The sequence below is a fragment of the Chiloscyllium plagiosum genome, chromosome 17 (genome assembly GCF_004010195.1).
Source record: "Chiloscyllium plagiosum isolate BGI_BamShark_2017 chromosome 17, ASM401019v2, whole genome shotgun sequence".
NCBI lineage: Eukaryota > Metazoa > Chordata > Chondrichthyes > Orectolobiformes > Hemiscylliidae > Chiloscyllium > Chiloscyllium plagiosum.
In genome coordinates, this window is record NC_057726.1 from 66,603,784 (window position 1) to 66,619,553 (window position 15,770).

A 15,770-nucleotide genomic window follows, 5' to 3' on the forward strand; every position below is an offset into this window, starting at 1 on the left:
TAGATTGGGGCTTGTACCAACTAGACCTGTGTGTTGATTTAAATCACAACAGCATGGTGGCTCAGTAGTTAGCACTACTGCCTCACAGCGCCAGGAACCTCTTTGAATCCAGCCTCGGGCGACTATCTGTGTGGAGAATGCATGTTCTCCCCCGTGTCTGCGTGGGTTTCCTCTGGGTGTTCCAGTTTCCTCCCACAGTCCAAAGATGTGCGGGTTAGGTGAACTGGCCATGCTGAGTTTCTGGAACAAGAGTCCAGTGATAATAACATTAGACCATTGCCTCCCCAAAAAGTACTATGATATATATCAACAATTAAACAGTGCTGGTCAATATAACAGTCAATTTACTTGGCAGGACAGATCCCAGGACGAATGAGCCGCATTAAAAACACATCAACATTACAATGTAGCATCTAGTATGGATGGTTGAAGGACTGAAAAAAGTTTACACTTAATTTTCCGAATGTTCACGAATCATCAGATGTCCCCCAGTGGTCACAAGTTCTCTTCTTTCTGGGGTTTACTAAACCCACACCAGCACGTGAAAATAATATGTGGTGACCCTCAGGTTAAACCACCATCAGTCACATCTCTCTAATGAGAGAGCAGCCCTATGGTCTGGTAAGACTATGGCGACATTACCTGTTTTAGTATTCATTGTTTCTCTACAGAACATATACTGCTGAATGAACATGGAAGTGATATGACTTTGCATGAAGGGTCTGAGGACCAAGTCGGAGTGAGCAGAAGACATGGGTTGGCCTGGCGGGTTGAACAGCCATTTGGGTTGGGTGGGTGTGGAGTGACATAGGCAAGATCTTTTGAAGTTATCAATTTACGGTTCTCAGAGGGACTATTACCTCAGAGGGGCAATTATCCACAAGTCTTGAAGAAGGAGTGGCACTGTGGCTCAGTGGTTAGCACTGTTGCCTGACAGCGCCAGGGAGCCGGGTTCAATTCCTGCCTTGGACGACTGCCTGTGTGGTGCTTGCACATTCTCCCCATGTCTGCATGGGTTTCCTCCGGGTGCTCCAGTTTCCTCCCACAATCCAAAGATGTGCAGGTTAGGTGAATTGGCCATGCTAAATTGCCCATAGTGTTCAGGGATGTGTAGGTTAGGCGTATTAGTCTGGGTAAATGTAGAGCATAGGGGAATGGATCTGGTGAGTTACTCTTCGGAGGGTTGGTGTGGACTTGTTGGGCTGAAAGGCCTGTTTCTACACTGTGGGGATTCTATAAGCTGACCCAAACTCCAAGACTATGATCAGTGGGGGTGGGGCAAGGTTGGCTAGGAGATGCCTACTGTTGCACTGGTGCCAGCCAAGTGGGCAATGAGGGTGTAAGTCCGCTGGTAAAAAGTGGAGATGCTGAGAAAGGGGGTTGGAAATTCCAGAAATTCCAGAAGCAGATCCCATCCACCATTTCTAAAGGTCCATGGAGTCGCTTTGAATCAGCTGAGTATCTCAGTTCATTCTCAGGGAAATCACTTGGAAACATTGACAGGAGGAGGGAACGAGAAAGGTTGCCATTTTTGATATCATCACAACTTGAACCTGCTCAGTGATGAAATATTGCAGCCATGTTTGAAAAGCAGGAATGAAAACCTATAGGAAGGCGGAGTGGGAGTTATCATCTCAGCCTCAACTCCATTCTTCTGTCTGCTCTCCATAACCCTTTAACCCATTACTAATGAAAAATATATCCATCTCCTCCTTAAATTTATTCAGTATCAGAGAATCCACCGCATTCTGGGTAGTGAATTCCACAGATTCATGAGTCTTTAGGAGAAGTAATTTTTCATCATCTGTTTTAATCTGCCACCCTTTAGCCTAAAACTGTAACCTCTCATTCTAGGTTCCTCCAGACAACGAAACATCAGTCTAATTCGTCGACCCCACTTTAGCATCATGTATACCTCAACTAGATCTCCTCTCATCTTTCTAAACTCTAGCGAGTATGCCTAAACTGCTCAATCTCTCCTCATTAGATTCTGGAATCAACCCAGTGAATAAAGCACCGATCTGCACTTATTCAACTGGTAAAGCAATGCCCAGTATTCACATGAATCCAGAAGGTGACTGACCCTCATCCAGTGAGTTACCTGAATCAGCCAGGCCTGGAGCTAAAATGTTTTTATAGATCCTGTTCTTGAGGAACATTCCAATTATTTCTGCAAAGTCAGGGCATGCCTTCATTGATCTCAGTTGAAAGGTTAATAATCTTTCTTTATTTCCCAGCTGGTAGAAGTTCTTCGGTCTTCACTGCCAGTGGTCTGTCAGATACCATATATATTTTTTAAAAACTTATTGTGATTTCTTTAATAGGCACCTCATATTCTACAGCACTCACTCTATAAAAATATTTGGTCTCTCAATTTGAACTGAATGCAGACTTTTTTTTTACGAGCACCATCAATCTCAGTATCACTCCAAGAACTTTAATTTCATTATACCATAGCATGACAGCAATCAACCACCGCTTCCCGTTCCATTACAGCACAATTTATTGTCCCCGTGCTAAAAGGGGATGTGAATAATTTATACAGTTAGCTGCGTGCTTTAAAACTGAGCCGAATGATGAAATTGGCAGCACTGGGTCTGAAAAGATCGGAACAACATCTGGTCAAGATAACATTCAGCTCCTCAGCAATCACAGCACAACTATTTAAAGCAGGGGGCAAAAGAATGGACATTCCATGAGTGGTACCAACCCCTTCTTTCTCAAGAAAATAAAGCTGAAAAGAAACCACGGAGCCTGTCTTTTTTAGTTTTTGCTTTTTAAAACTCTGGACTGAGCTGAGAAAGAACTGTTGTAAAAACCAGACTGGCTGTAAGTTTGGAAAGCAACCCCCCAATGCACATATTGGGTAAAACAACTATTTAAACAGGCAATAATTGAACTTGCAGTTGCAAATTCAGTTGGGAGCTAAGGGGTTGTGCAGACAAACAGTGCAGAGGAGAAGGTTTTGCTGCAGTTGTACAAAGCCCTGGTTAGATCACATTGGAGTACAGGCTAACATTATTAGCGCTGCACCTTTGAAAGAATATATTAACTTTACAATTCATGCACCGCAGATTCACCAGAGTGTTACCCAGGCTCCAGGTATTAGCTGGAAAGTTAAGTTTACATAAACTAGACTGAAAACAAAAAATACTGAAGATCACAGCGGGTCAAACAACATTCATGGGCAGAAAGCAAGCTAACATTTCAAGTCTGGATGACACTTCGTCAGAACTGCTAGACTCATCCAGACTCGAAACGCTAGCTTGCTTTCTGCCCATGAATGCTGCCTGACCCACTGTGATCTCCAGCATTTGTTATTTTCAGTACAGATCCCAACATCTGAAGTAATTAGCTCTTCCATAAACTAGACTTGTACTCACTGGAATAAAGAGGTTTGAGGGGCAACTTAATTAAGAATGTTTAGTCTTCAAATGGCTGTAGGATTGCTTGCTAAGCTGGAAGGTTCGTTTTCCGACGTTTTGCCATCATACTAGATAACATCATCATTGAGCCTCCAGGTGAAGCACTGGTGGCATGGCCCGCTTTCCATTTATGTGTTTAGGTTTCCTTGGGTTGGTCATGTCATTTCCTGTGGTGATGTCATTTCCTGTTCTTTTTCTCAGGGGGTGGTAAGTGGGATCCAAGTCAATGTGTTTGTTGAGAGTTCCAGTTGGAATGTCACGCTTCGAGGAATTCTCATGCGTGTCTCTGTTTGGCCATGCCACCAGTGGTTGGAAAGCAGACTGTACCACCAGTGCTTCATCCGGAGGCTCACTGATGATGCTACCTAGTATGGTGATTAAACATCTGAAAACTAACCTTCCAGCTCAGCGAGCAAACCTACATCCAGAATCTCAACCTGAGCTACAAATCTTCTCAAAACTCACTAACTTCGAATGGAATTATTGTGGTAGCTAGGCAATATTATTTTTCTTTGTGTCAAGGACATTGGGACCTTAAAATCCAAGCTCAGGCATTAGGAGCTACTTCTTCAGTCAGAATGAAAGAAGTGTAGAACTCTGCTCCAGAAAAAGCATTGGACACTAACTAGTTAATCAAAATTTAATCTGAGATTTTTGCCCACCAGTTTGATTTAATGGATCTGAAGCCAAGATAAATCATGATCTCTTTGAATGGCTGTCCAGGTTCAGGAGCTGAATGGCACATTTATGTTTCTATATTTTGCCAGCAACAACTTAGTGCCTTCAATATAACAATACCTCACAGTATTTCAGTTCTGAGTTAGCAAAACAAATTCGACACTGAGTTAACCGACAAAAGCAGATTTTAAAGAGTGTGCTATGGGAGAAAAGAGGTGCAGAGATTTAGGAGGAAATTGCAATCTAAGATGTGGACCACCTAAAGCACAGCTACCAACAGTGAGTGAAAGAAATCAGGGGGGTGCAAGGGACCACTGTTGGAGATGCACAAGATCACAGAGAGTTGTGGGCTGGGTGAAGATTACACAAATGGGGAGAAACAAAGCCATGGAGGGATTTGAAAATTAGATGGAGCAAGGAAACCCAGGATTAATGGATAGGACAGTATTTCAATCTTAACATCTGTTATTCTTCCAGAACATAGAACAGATGGCCAATTCATTTCACCTTTGTTAACCTTGAGCATTTAGAATTCTATCAGCATCAAAGGCAAAAGCGCCTTAAATAAGTTTCTTAGGAGAAGTGTCTTTATCCATACTGTGGTAACAAGTGCTTCGTTCATTAGCTGAGGTCAATAGCAAATAAACATTTTCTAGGATGCAGGCTAAGAACTGCAGTTGCTGGAAATCTGAAAGTAACACAGCGAATGCTGGCAAAACTTAGCAGGTCTGGCAGCATCTGTGACGAGAGAATCAGAATTAATGTTTCAGGTCTCGAATAACTCTTCTTCAGAATTCTGGGTTCAGGGCTGTAAAAAAGAGTCATACTAGACTTGAAATGTTTCTGTCTCCACAGATGCACCCAGACCTGATGAGTCTCTCCAGCACTTTCTGTGTGTATTTAAGGAGAAACTGGTTTGGCTACAGGGTGGGAGGAGTAAAAACACTAACATGGGTCTGTTAGGTTGAACGGCCTTCTATGCTGTAGATTCTATTCAATTCTATGTATGTAATTAAACCAAAAGTGGCCTTGCCAGACCATTAAATATTATGTGCGATGTCATTATCTTTATTCTTATTATCTCTGAATACATGGACTAGTTTAGTCTCACTTAGAAACATAGAGATGTACAGCAGGGAAACAGACTGTGGTCCAATTCATCCATGCCGATCAGATATCCTAAGTTAATCTAGTCCCATTTGCTAGCATTTCGCCCATACCCCTGTAAACCCTTCCTATTCATGTACCCATCAAGATGCCTTTTAAATGTTGTAATTGTACCAGTCTCCACCACCTCCTCTGGCTGCTCTTTCCATACACGCACCACCTTCTGCGTGAACAAGTTGCCTCTTAGGTCCCTTTTAACTCTTTCCCCTCTCACATTAAACCTATGCATTCTAGTTTTGTAGCCCCCTACCCTGGGAAAAAAGACCTTGGCTATTCACCCCATCAATGCCCCTCATGATTTTATAAACCTCTATAAGGTCACCCCCTCAGTTTCCAATGCTCCAGGAAAATTAGCCCCAGCCTCTCCCTCTAGCTCATCTTTTAATAAGTACACTCACAATAATATTACCACAAAAACATTTCTGTAACACATGGGTGAAGATTAAATGACACTCTTCAGTTTGGTTTTTCAACATGCAACTTGATGGACAGATGCCACATCCAATGTAGTACTCAGTCACGGTCCCAGAGCTGGTTTCTTTAAGCCTGGCAGAAGTTGGGGAGTTGCAATATGAAGCAACAAACCGGCCAGGGATTCTGCTGCTGCTTATTGCTTCTGGAAAATGCTGATGTGTATATTTTAAAATCACAGCAGGACTGTGATGCTAACACAATCAAATGATCAATTGTCCAGCATCTTCTATAATTCCTGACCACTTAAGTAAACTACTTGAGGACTCTTACCTATACAGATTGTGTGCCTTGAGTAGATGTCGAATGTAAAAGGACAGTTTTTTCTTATTCATTCACAGGCTGTAGGCATCGCTGGCTGGGCCAGCAGAAATGGCCCATCCCACAGTTAAACATCAACCACATTGCTGTAGATCTGGAGTCACATGGAGGACAGGCTGACTAAGGATGATAGTTTTCTTCCCTAAAGGCTGTTAGTGAACCAGATGGCCATTTCCGACAATCAGCAACGATTTCATGAGCACCGGTAGACTCTTAACTCCAAATTTTTATTAGATTCAAATTCCACCATCTGCCATGGTGGGAATCAAACCCAGGTCCCCATGACATTATCTGGGTCTCTGGATTAATCATCGAGCAATAATATCATTAGGCCATACCTCCCCTCAGTATGTTACTGGTGTCTGTGTAAAGAACCTGACTCCCATGGATATTGTTCTCTCTCGCACGATGCAAAAGAGCCCACGGCATAATTCGAATTAAAGTATAATACTTAAACTTAAATTCAAACTTTATGTTCCTTCAGATTCCTGCATATTCAGTTTAAGTGCCTCAATTCTACATTGTACCTATGCCGGTTGCATATTGATGAATATCAGTTAATGATACAAAATTGACATATTCAGCAGATTAGTTTAGCTGCCTAGCATCAGACATCTGCCTTGTACACAGTCTTTTCCTTTGCCAATTTGTGAACATGAGCAATAAGTGACTTTACAGAAACGCAGCCACAGACCCCAGCTTGTAGATTTGTCGGCTGCTGCACCCACGGAGATGTTGCGATTAGACTCATTGGTCCATGCGTCGGGGATGGGGATAAGGAGGGATAGCACTGCACCAACATGATGAAGGGCTCCAGTCCGAAATGTCGATTCTCCTGCTCTTCGGATGCTGCCTGACCTGCTGTGCTTTTCCAGCAACACACTCTCGACTCTGATCTCCAGCATCCGCAGACCTCACTTTCTCCCTGCACCAACATCAGTCAGCCGACATTCACAGACAGTGGTGCAATGGTAGTGTCCCTGCCTCTGAGCCAGAAGACTGAGGTTCAAGTTATGCCAGCTCCAGAGGTGTGTCAGAGCAGGTCCCCAAACATTGGTTAAAAATGCTCACACTCACAGAGGAGGAATGACCACTTCCTGCTCTGTGGGAGTGAGCTTCTGGATGGGAGAACAAGCGATCAAATCAGGGACGAATTCTTTCCATCGTAATGTCTAAATACCGGTTGGTCACAAAGAAAGGATTTGCCTTGTATTTTCGTAAGAATGTTAACTTTCCAGAATGTTTGTCTTAAAATTCCCTCAAATTCTAGGCTGAATGATCCAAAATAATTCAAGTGCTGTGTGTCAAGGTTTTAATTGTAATTAGTGGCTTTCATACGAGCTCTCAGACAGGTATGTTTCCCCTCAGGGCACTCTGCGACCATCCTGCTCGTTTTCTCAGGCTGAGAGTTTCATTAGAGCTGCAAACCATCTATTCACTGGGAGCGATAATATTTTGGCACCTGTACACTGCCCTCCCTTAGTGACCAGGGTCTCACAGATCAGAATAGCACAGTTTCCATCCCCAATCAGTGAAGTATGAGAGATGCGGCAGTTCCAGTAGAACAGTTCAAACAACATTCGGAGCTGAAATAGACTTTACTAAAGATATAATCTTCAGAGATTCCCTTGACCTTAATGTGTCTCTTTTCTTCACAGCACCTACGCGCCTGTCAAACAGTTTCTACGGGTGGATAAAGACAAGGTGAGTGAAAGTGGGTTTATATTGGTATTGACTGACAAGGAGATTTGGTGCAGCTAGGTTGATTATTACAAGGGCTTGAGGCTCCAAACTTCATTTGAATGGTTGCTGCAGCCAAGAAAGATTTGGGACAATTATTACCGTCCTCTCGTCCAATCCGGGCTTTAGGAAAGGAGAGGGACACTACGAACACTGTGGTTAAGGAGGAGGAATATGTAATATTGAATGGGATAAACAGAATGAGAGAGAATATATTCGGGGGTTTAACATCTTTGAAAACGCATAAATTGTCGGGGCCTAATGAAATGCATTCCAGGCTGTTAAAAGCAGCAAGGGAAGAAATAATTCAAGCTCTGACAGTACTTTCCACACCTCTCTGGCAGAAGATGTGGTGCCAGAGGACCCTTACATTGCACTTATGTTTATAAATGCACAAGTGAAAGATGTTCCATTGAGACGTTCGACCTAGTCAGAAAATGATTGGAAAAAGTTCTGAGTCATGATATTAATTTAGAAAGACCTAAATTAATCAAGAACAGTTGCCTGGATTTGTAAAGGGAAGTTTGTGTCTTGACTCACCTGACAGAGTTTTTGAGGAAGTCTCACATGGGGTTTGGTAAGGGTAGTACTGACAATGCATGGATTTCAGTAAGGATTTTGTCAAGGTCCCCACATGGGAGTGGTGTGAGCCATGGCATCCCAAGGCAGTTGACAACTTTGATCTAAAATCAATTGCAGGAAGCACGTTTTGGTGAGTTCCAAAGGGCTCAATACTGGATCTACCTTTTGTGTTAAGAATCAATGATTTAGCCTTAAATGGAGAGTGCCTGATTGAAAAGTTTGCAGGCGTCTATAAAGAAATTTAGATTTGTGGTTGATTGAATGTGGACCGCAGCAAGATGTGAATCAGGTGAACAGAACAGAACTGTGGACAATGGAATTCAGTCCAGAGATTTGCAAGGTAAAGTATTTCAGGAGATTTGACAAGACAAGGATACCCAGATTGCAGAGTGCAGTAGAGCAACAGAAGTCCCTGGGATCCACCGATTCCTTAAGAAAGCAGTACAGATTAATGGCTAAAAATACAGACAGAGTACTTTTATAAGGCAAGTCATTGAACATAGCGAGCAACAAGGTTGTGTCAAACACAAATTAGACCACAGCTAGAGTACTGCCTGTAACTCCAGTCACCACATTACTGGAAAGACCTGGTTGAAAGAGAAAAGTTACAGAGGAAATTTACAAATCTCTGGCCTGGTCTGGAAAGATTGGACAGGTTGAAGTTGTTTTCTTTGGGACAGAGGTGGCTGAGAAGAGATTTAACTGAGATGTATGAAGTTAATAGGTCTAAGTAGAATGGAGAGGAAGAATTTATTTCTGTTTGCAGAAGCCAGTTACAGAGCCTCAGATTTCATGTTCTTGGCAGAAGGATTAGATAAAAGGCTGAGGAGAAATATTTTCACCCAGAGTGCAGTGGAGCCCTGGAACTCTCTGCCTGAGAAAGTGGAAATGCAATTGAGAAACGTGAAACAAAAAGGCTGTGTACTAAGAGGGGGAAAGAGGGATTAGGCAGTAGCATTGACAAGATGGGCTGAACGGTCTCCTTGCATGTCTTAAATTTCCAATGATTCTAACCTGACTCAGCAGTAATGGTTAAGTCTGTGTTTGAATTTCGATGTATTCGAGTTTCAGCCAATTAGCATTTTGGGGCACAGTCTACAAAGTGAAGAATATACTAATGGAATAAATAAATCTATTTGTTTTATAAAGTTTGATCGGCTCCTATTCCTTATCTTGGAGGTCCAGCATGGAATGTGTGGAACAATTTCATCAATCAAAGGGAAGCTCCTGATCTTTTTAAAGTATTTCCAGGGAAGGCTTTTTTCCTCTGGCAGCCCTTGAGCATCTTGCGCTTTGATTTTCATACAATTAGACTGACCCAGATTTAAACAGAGATTTCCAAAGTCAAAAGGACATTATTAACTCACTGAACCATCCTGTGCCCTGGCCAATGTCATTTTACCATTGGGTGCTAAACTGCTAACGGAGTAACTCATCCACACTGCCCAACAGCGTAGGAGAGTAGAATATAGCCATTGAGCCCATTGAGAATGCTCCACTATTATGTACAATAGAGGCTCATCAGACACTTCAAGGTCTTTTACTCATGCTGCCACCATAATCCTTTACACCACAAATCATAAATATCTAATTTAAGCATGCTCAAAGTCTGAGCTTCACACAGCCCTCTGGGATAATGAACTCCCTCTGCTTAAAAACAATTTCTCCACATCTCAGACCTAAGTGGTTTCCCCCTTATTTTTAAGTTGTTGCCCCGATGCTAGGCTCCCCAAGCTGGAGAGACACCTCAGCTGCAACCATTCAGTCTATCCTTGTAAAACCATTTTGCAGGTTTCAGTGAGATCGCCTGCCATTCCTCAAGACTCTGGATACCAGCCCAGTTTACCTAATCTCCCTTCATAGGTCAGTCCCACCATCTTGGGAACAAGTTTCGTGAACTTTAGTTGCATTCTGTCTGTGGCAATAATACGCTTCCTCAGATAAGGAGACCAGTACTGCGCACACGGTACTCCAGGTGCCCTTTAACTCAGCTCCTACATAATTGAAGCAACATTTCATGACTCAAACCCTCTTGCAATAAAGGCTTAAATTCTGTTAGTCTCCTAAAGAGCTTGCTGCTCTGGCATGTTAGCTTTCAGTGAGTTATCGACAAAGATCCAGGTCTGTTTGTACATCGACACTTTCCAACCTCTTACCATTTATTAGATCCACTGTACATCTGTTTCTCCAATCAAAAAGGATAAGTTCACATTTTTCCACATTGTATTCCATCGGCTGCATTCTTACCTATTCACTAGCCGTGTCCAAACCGTCCTGAAAATGCCTTACACCTTCCTTGGAACACACATTCCTGACTGGCTTTGAATCATCTGCAGACGTGTCGATCCATAATGCAAGTTTAATGCCAAAGCGACAAGTGGAAAATCAACCTTATTTTACCTTAGTCCCAACTCAGTGAGAGCGCCTAGACGGCACCAATCTGAATTTCCCTACTCCCTTCACAAATCAAGATCCTAGCAACCTCTCTGAAAAAGTCCCTATTTGCTGTAGGCCCACCAGCTGTAAAAACTGAGGTGAACACGTCAAAACTTATTTCATATAGGCCTAGCACAGAGAAAACTTTCAGCACTTTATCTTCGGCTGCCTTGAAATTCTGCTGTTCTTGATGTTAATGACCTGTGTTTAATTCTCTGTTGTACCACTACTTCCCAATACGAGAAGATCATTAGTAAATGGCTTAGTGAATCCCAACAGTCTGAAGATTAGGTTTTATGGGGAGGCAATGGCGTGGTGATGTTATCACTGGACTATTAATCAAGCGACCCAGGGACCTGGGTTCAAATCCTGCCATGGCAGATGGTAAAATTTGAATTCAATAAAAAAATCTGGAATCAAACAATTACTAGGCATGGGCAATAAATGCTAGCCTAGCCAGTGATACCCACATCTAGTGAATGAATAAAAACCACATATGATAAAACTACTGTGAAGTGCACTGCTCAGTGTAACACAAAGCTGTTTAAAACAATGATTCATCCCCAGTTTGAAGCCGAATTCAGTATGTAGCAGTTTGGCCTCCGCACCAGCCAGTCCTGGGTTTAAAGCTGGCTAGGATTCATAGAATCATGCAGCACTGATGAGGCCCTTCAACCCGCTGAGTCAGTTCCGCAAGGAGTGCACTGAATCTACACTGGTCCTACTTTCCCAAAGCTATCAAGTGCTCATGCAAATACTTTTTAAAGTTTGAGAGGTTACCAGCCTTAACTACGTTCTTAGGCAGTGCATTCCATATACTCACCCTCTGGGTGAAAAAATGTCATTGGTGATGCAGGATGTAAGTGGTGTGCCTGTGTGACCACCAGCTGAGGGCAGCACTGGGTTCATGCATGACACTGTCTGGATGAGTACATAGAGTGATCTGGTATTAAACTGGTTAAATATTGTTGTTTAAGGTCTGACCTTTAACCTTTGTTAATTAAACTGGTTAAAGACAGTGGTTTAAAGTCTGACCCCTAATCTACACTCAGGTACAAATCTACAACCCAGCATTCTTCAAGTATATCCATGACAAGTGGACAGAGCATCATGGGAGATATCCATCAACGGGAATGCTGGTCCTGTTTTTTGCTCTCCACATCTGTGATGAGGTAAGAGCCACAGCCTGAGGCAGGAACAATACTTTCAATTAAAAGGCCAAGTTGAAGAGTCAAAGGCACGACAAAAATGGATGCTGGCAGAGAGAGAGGACAACTTTAATCATTCTCTTTACTACATGCTGTCACTCATTAACTGCATGGCTCACGCCTCTGAATAGTACTGAATGGAGATGTGTAAAACTAATTATGTTGAGAAATTGACATGAGATCGTGATAAAGTGGATTTTAAAAAGACTGGAGATTGGTCAAAGAAGGAAAAGCTGAGGCAGGTAGGAAGCTCCATGGTCCGAAGACTTGGGAAGAATTAAAGGTGGAGGGATGGGTCTGTAAGTTAAAGAATAGAGTTCTGTTAGAGTCTTCAAAGAAAAGTGGCTCATAGAATAGATGTTGCTTGATTTTAAATTTCCAAAATTCCCCAGATTTGGGAAAGATCCCATTTGATAAGAATATAATGAAAGTAACTCCTTTATTCAAAAGGGCAGGAGTCAGAAAGCAGGAAACTACAGGCCAGTTAGCTTAACAGCTGTCAGAAGGAATTTTCCTAAGAAAGCATTAATAAATAAATATAGCTGGGCACTTAGATCCATTCAAGGTAATCAGGCAAGATCATAGAATTCCAATAGTGTGGAAGCACGCCATTTGGCCCACTGAGTTCACAGCAACCCTCCAAAGAGCATCCCACCCAGACCCTGTAATCCTGCATTTCCCATGGCTAATCCAGCTAGCCTGCACACTACAGGACAATTTAGCATGGCAAATCCACCTGACCTGCACATCTTTGGCCTGTGGGAGGAAACCAGAGCATCCGGAGGAAACCTGCGCAGACACGGAGGAAGTGCATACTCCACACAGACAGTCGACTGAGGTTGGAATCGAACCCACTTCCCTGGTACTGTGTGGCATCAGTGCTAACCACTAAGCCACTGTGTTATAGAGATGTACAGCATGGAAACAGACCCTTCGGTCCAACCTGTCCATGCTGATCAGATTCCCAACCCAATCTCATTCCATCTGCCAGCACCTGGCCCATGTCCCTCCAAACGCTTCCTGTTCATATACCCATCCAGATGCCTTTTAAATGTTGCAATTGTACCAGCCTCCACCATTTCCTCTGGCAGCCCATTCCACACATGTACCACCCTCTGCATGAAAAGGTTGGCCCTTACGTCTCTTTTATACCTTTATCCTCTCACCCTAAACCTATGCCCTCTGGTTCTGGACTCCACGACCGAGGAAAAAGACCTTGTCTATTTACCCTATCCATGCTCCTCATGATTTTATAAAGTCACCCCTCAGCCTCTGAAGCTCCAGGGAAAACAGCCCCAGCCTGTTCAGCCTCTCCCTGTAGCTCAGATCCTCCATTCCTGGCAACATCCTTGTAAATCTTTTCTGACCCCTTTCAAGTTTCACAACGTTCTTCTGATAGGAAGGAGACCAGAACTGCATGCAATATTCCACAAGTGGCCTAACCAATGTCCTGTACAGCCTCAACATGACCTCCCAACCCCTGTACTCAATACTCTGACCAATAAAGGAATGATTCGGAGATGCCGGTATTGGACTGGGGTGTACAAAGTTAAAAATCACACAACACCAGGTTATAGTCCAACAGGTTTAATTGGAAGCACTAGCTTTCGGAGCGACGCTCCTTCATCAGTTGATTGACAATCACCTGATGAAGGAGCGGCGCTCCGAAAGCTAGTGTGCTTCCAATTAAACCTGTTGGATTATAACCTGGTGTTGTGTGATTTTTAAAAAAAAAGGAAAGCATACCAAATGCCTTCTTCACTATCCCATCTACCTGCAACTCCACTTTCAAGGAGCTATGAACCTGCACTCCAAGGTCTCTTTGTTCAGCAACACACCCTAGGACCTTACTGTTAAGTTTATAATGCTTGCTAAGATTTGCTTTTCCAAAACACAGCACCTCGCATTTATTTAAATTAATCTCCATTTGCCACTCCTCAGCCCATTGGCCCATCTGATCAAGATCCTGTTGTAATCCGAGGTAACCTTCTTCACTGTCCACTACACCTCCAATTTTGGTGTCATCTGCAAACATACTAACTATACCTGTTTTGCTCACATCCAAATCATTTATATAAATGACAAAAAGTAGAGGACCCAGCACCGATCCTTGTGGCACTCCACTGGTCACAGGCCTCCAGTCTGAAAAACAACCCTCCACCACCACCTTCCCTCTTCTACCTTTGAGCCAGTTCTGTATCCAAATGGCTAGTTCTCCCTGTATTCCATGAGATCTAACCTTGCTAACCAGTCTCCATGGGGAACCTTGTCAAAAAGTTCATATAGATCACATCGACTGCTCTGCCCTCATCAATCCTCTTTGTTACTTCAAAAAACTCAATCAAGTTTGTGAGACATGATTTCCCACTCACAAAGCCATCTTGACTATCCCTGAACAGTCCTTGCCTTTTCACATACATGTAAGTCCTGTCCCTCAGGATTCCCTCCAACAACTTGCACACCACTGACGTCAAGTTCACTGGTCTATAATTCCCTGGCTTGTTCTTACCATCTTTCTTATATAGTGGCACCACATTAGCCAACCTCCAGTCTTCCGGCACCTCACCTGTGACCATCAATGATACAAATATCTCAGCAAGAGGCTCAGCAATCACTTCCTTAGCTTCCCACAGAGTTCTTGGGTATTCCTGATCAAATCCTAGGGATTTAACCATTTTTATGCATTTCAAGACATCCAACACTTCCTCTTCTGTAATATAGACATTTTTCAAGATGTCACCATCTATTTCCCTGCATTCTTTATTTTCCATGTTCTTTTCCAAAGTAAACACCGATGCAAAATACTCTTTTATTATCTGCCCCATCGCCTGCGGCTCCACACAAAGGCTATCTTGCTGACCTTTGAGGGGCCCTATTCTCTCCCGAGTTACCCTTCTGTCCTTAATGTATTTGTAAAAATTTGGACTCTCCTTACATCTGTTTGCCAAAGCTATCTCATGTCCCCGTTTTGCCCTCCTGATTTCCCTCTTAAGTACACTCCTACTGCCTTTATACTCTTCTAAGGATTCACTCGATCTATCCTGTCTATACCTGAAATATGCTTCCTTCTTTTTCTTAACCAAAACCTCGATTTCTTTAGTCATCCAGCATTCCCTATGCCTACCAGCCTTTCCTTTCACACTAACAGAAATATACAGTGGGCGGCATGGGTTCAATTCCCACCTCAGGCAACTGACTGTGTGGGGTTTGCACATTCTCCCTGTGTGCGTGGGTTTCCTCCGGGTGCTCCGGTTTCTTCCTACAGTCCAAAAATGTGCAAGTTAGGTGATTTGGCCATGCTAAATTGCCCATAGTGTTAGGTGAAGGGGAATGGGTCTGGGTGGGTTGCTCTTCGGAGGGTCGGTGTGGACTTGTTGGGTCGAAGGGCCTGTTTCCACACGGTAAGTAATCGAATCTAATCTAATACTGTCTCTGGACTCTCGTTATCTCATTTCTGAAGCCTTCCCATTTTCCAGCCATCCCTTTACCTGCGAACATCAACACAATCAGCTTTTTAAAGTTCTTGCTTAATACCATCAAAATTAACCTTTCTCCAATTTAGAACTTCAACTTTTAGATCTGGTCTATCCTTTTCCATCACTAGCCCCAAAGTGCTCCACCACTGACACCTCAGTTACCTGCCCTGCCTTATTTCCCAAGAGTAGGTCAAGTTTTGCACCTTCTCTAGTACATACATCCACATACTGAATCAGAAAATTTTCTTGTACACACTTAACAAATT

General features: G+C 43.0%; 1 protein-coding gene across 1 annotated transcript in view; it reads left to right on the forward strand.

Moving 5' to 3' along the window:
• Positions 1 to 6,226: 6,226 nt before the first annotated feature.
• LOC122558641 (CMP-N-acetylneuraminate-beta-galactosamide-alpha-2,3-sialyltransferase 2-like) overlaps positions 6,227 to 15,770 on the forward strand; it is a 17,727-nt gene continuing 8,183 nt past the window's right edge. Inside the window, exons 1-3 of the mRNA XM_043707439.1 lie at positions 6,227 to 6,267; positions 7,721 to 7,766; positions 11,873 to 11,992. Of these exons, the coding sequence (XP_043563374.1) occupies positions 6,227 to 6,267; positions 7,721 to 7,766; positions 11,873 to 11,992 (207 nt within the window). The remainder of the gene's footprint in view (positions 6,268 to 7,720; positions 7,767 to 11,872; positions 11,993 to 15,770) is intronic.